Source organism: Belonocnema kinseyi, chromosome 1 (assembly GCF_010883055.1).
Source record: "Belonocnema kinseyi isolate 2016_QV_RU_SX_M_011 chromosome 1, B_treatae_v1, whole genome shotgun sequence".
In the NCBI taxonomy this organism is placed as follows: domain Eukaryota; kingdom Metazoa; phylum Arthropoda; class Insecta; order Hymenoptera; family Cynipidae; genus Belonocnema; species Belonocnema kinseyi.
Genome location: NC_046657.1, coordinates 86,402,733 through 86,403,601, shown reverse-complemented (window position 1 = coordinate 86,403,601; position 869 = coordinate 86,402,733). Strand labels below are relative to the sequence as shown.

The 869-nt window shown below is 36.8% G+C and overlaps 1 protein-coding gene across 1 annotated transcript in view; it reads right to left on the bottom strand.

Moving 5' to 3' along the window:
- LOC117172495 (prolyl 4-hydroxylase subunit alpha-2-like) overlaps positions 1–639 on the bottom strand; it is an 11,773-nt gene extending 11,134 nt beyond the window's left edge. The window contains exon 1 of the mRNA XM_033360496.1: positions 422–639. Coding sequence (XP_033216387.1) covers positions 422–634 — 213 coding nt within the window. The 5' untranslated portion in view covers positions 635–639. The remainder of the gene's footprint in view (positions 1–421) is intronic.
- Between the last annotated feature and the right edge of the window lie 230 nt (positions 640–869).

The following is an 869-nucleotide window of genomic DNA, read 5'->3' as shown; positions in this document are numbered from 1 at the left end:
ACTGCACCTATAGATATCCTTGTGGCCTCAGCTAACTCACGCACTTTTAATCTTCTATCCTTCAACACCATATCGTGGATTTTATTGATGATTTCGGGAGAATTTTTCTAGAATAAGCTGTTCCTCTAGGGTAAAAACTGACGTCGATACCATGAATGCGACAGCTGGCAACAGTTATCACAGCTATGGGCCAGCCTTTACCAATGTTACAGGAATATTACTATCCTTAGGTAGTAAATATTACTCTCAATGCTTGTGACTGTGACACAAACCTTTATTACTTACACTACATAAAAAGCATGTAGGAAAGTAACAGATTACATGTAATAATTATTACCATCCGCCAAACAAGATGAATTTCACTAAGATATTTTTTTTATAACCAACAAAAATTAAGAAAAAATTAGAAAGGATGACGAACCTTTGGCTTTGCCAATCTTTTAAAAGCCTCTATTTCATCTTCGTGAATGACATCATGGTATACAACAATTCTAGGTTCCAGGTAGACTTCTTCTTCTTTAAATGGTGCTATCTTTAAAAAAGGAATACTATGCTCGACGTATCGACATTTAAGTTTTTTCTGAATGTACACAGGTAGTAAAACTTCTTCACTGCAAACGGTTTTGAACCCCATGTCATCATCCTAAAATTTTAACGTATGATAAATATAAACTTTCATTTCTTCCTAAAATCTGAGAGATTACATAATACACTAAGTGACCTACGCATCACAGTAAAACATATCCATGGCCACGTCTCACGACCCTGAAACGGGTGGTCGCGAGGCACGATAATACCGTAGCGAAAAGCCGGGAAAACCATAATGCATCTTGAGCACATGAAGCGACAGAAGAATGAAAGCTTTCTCC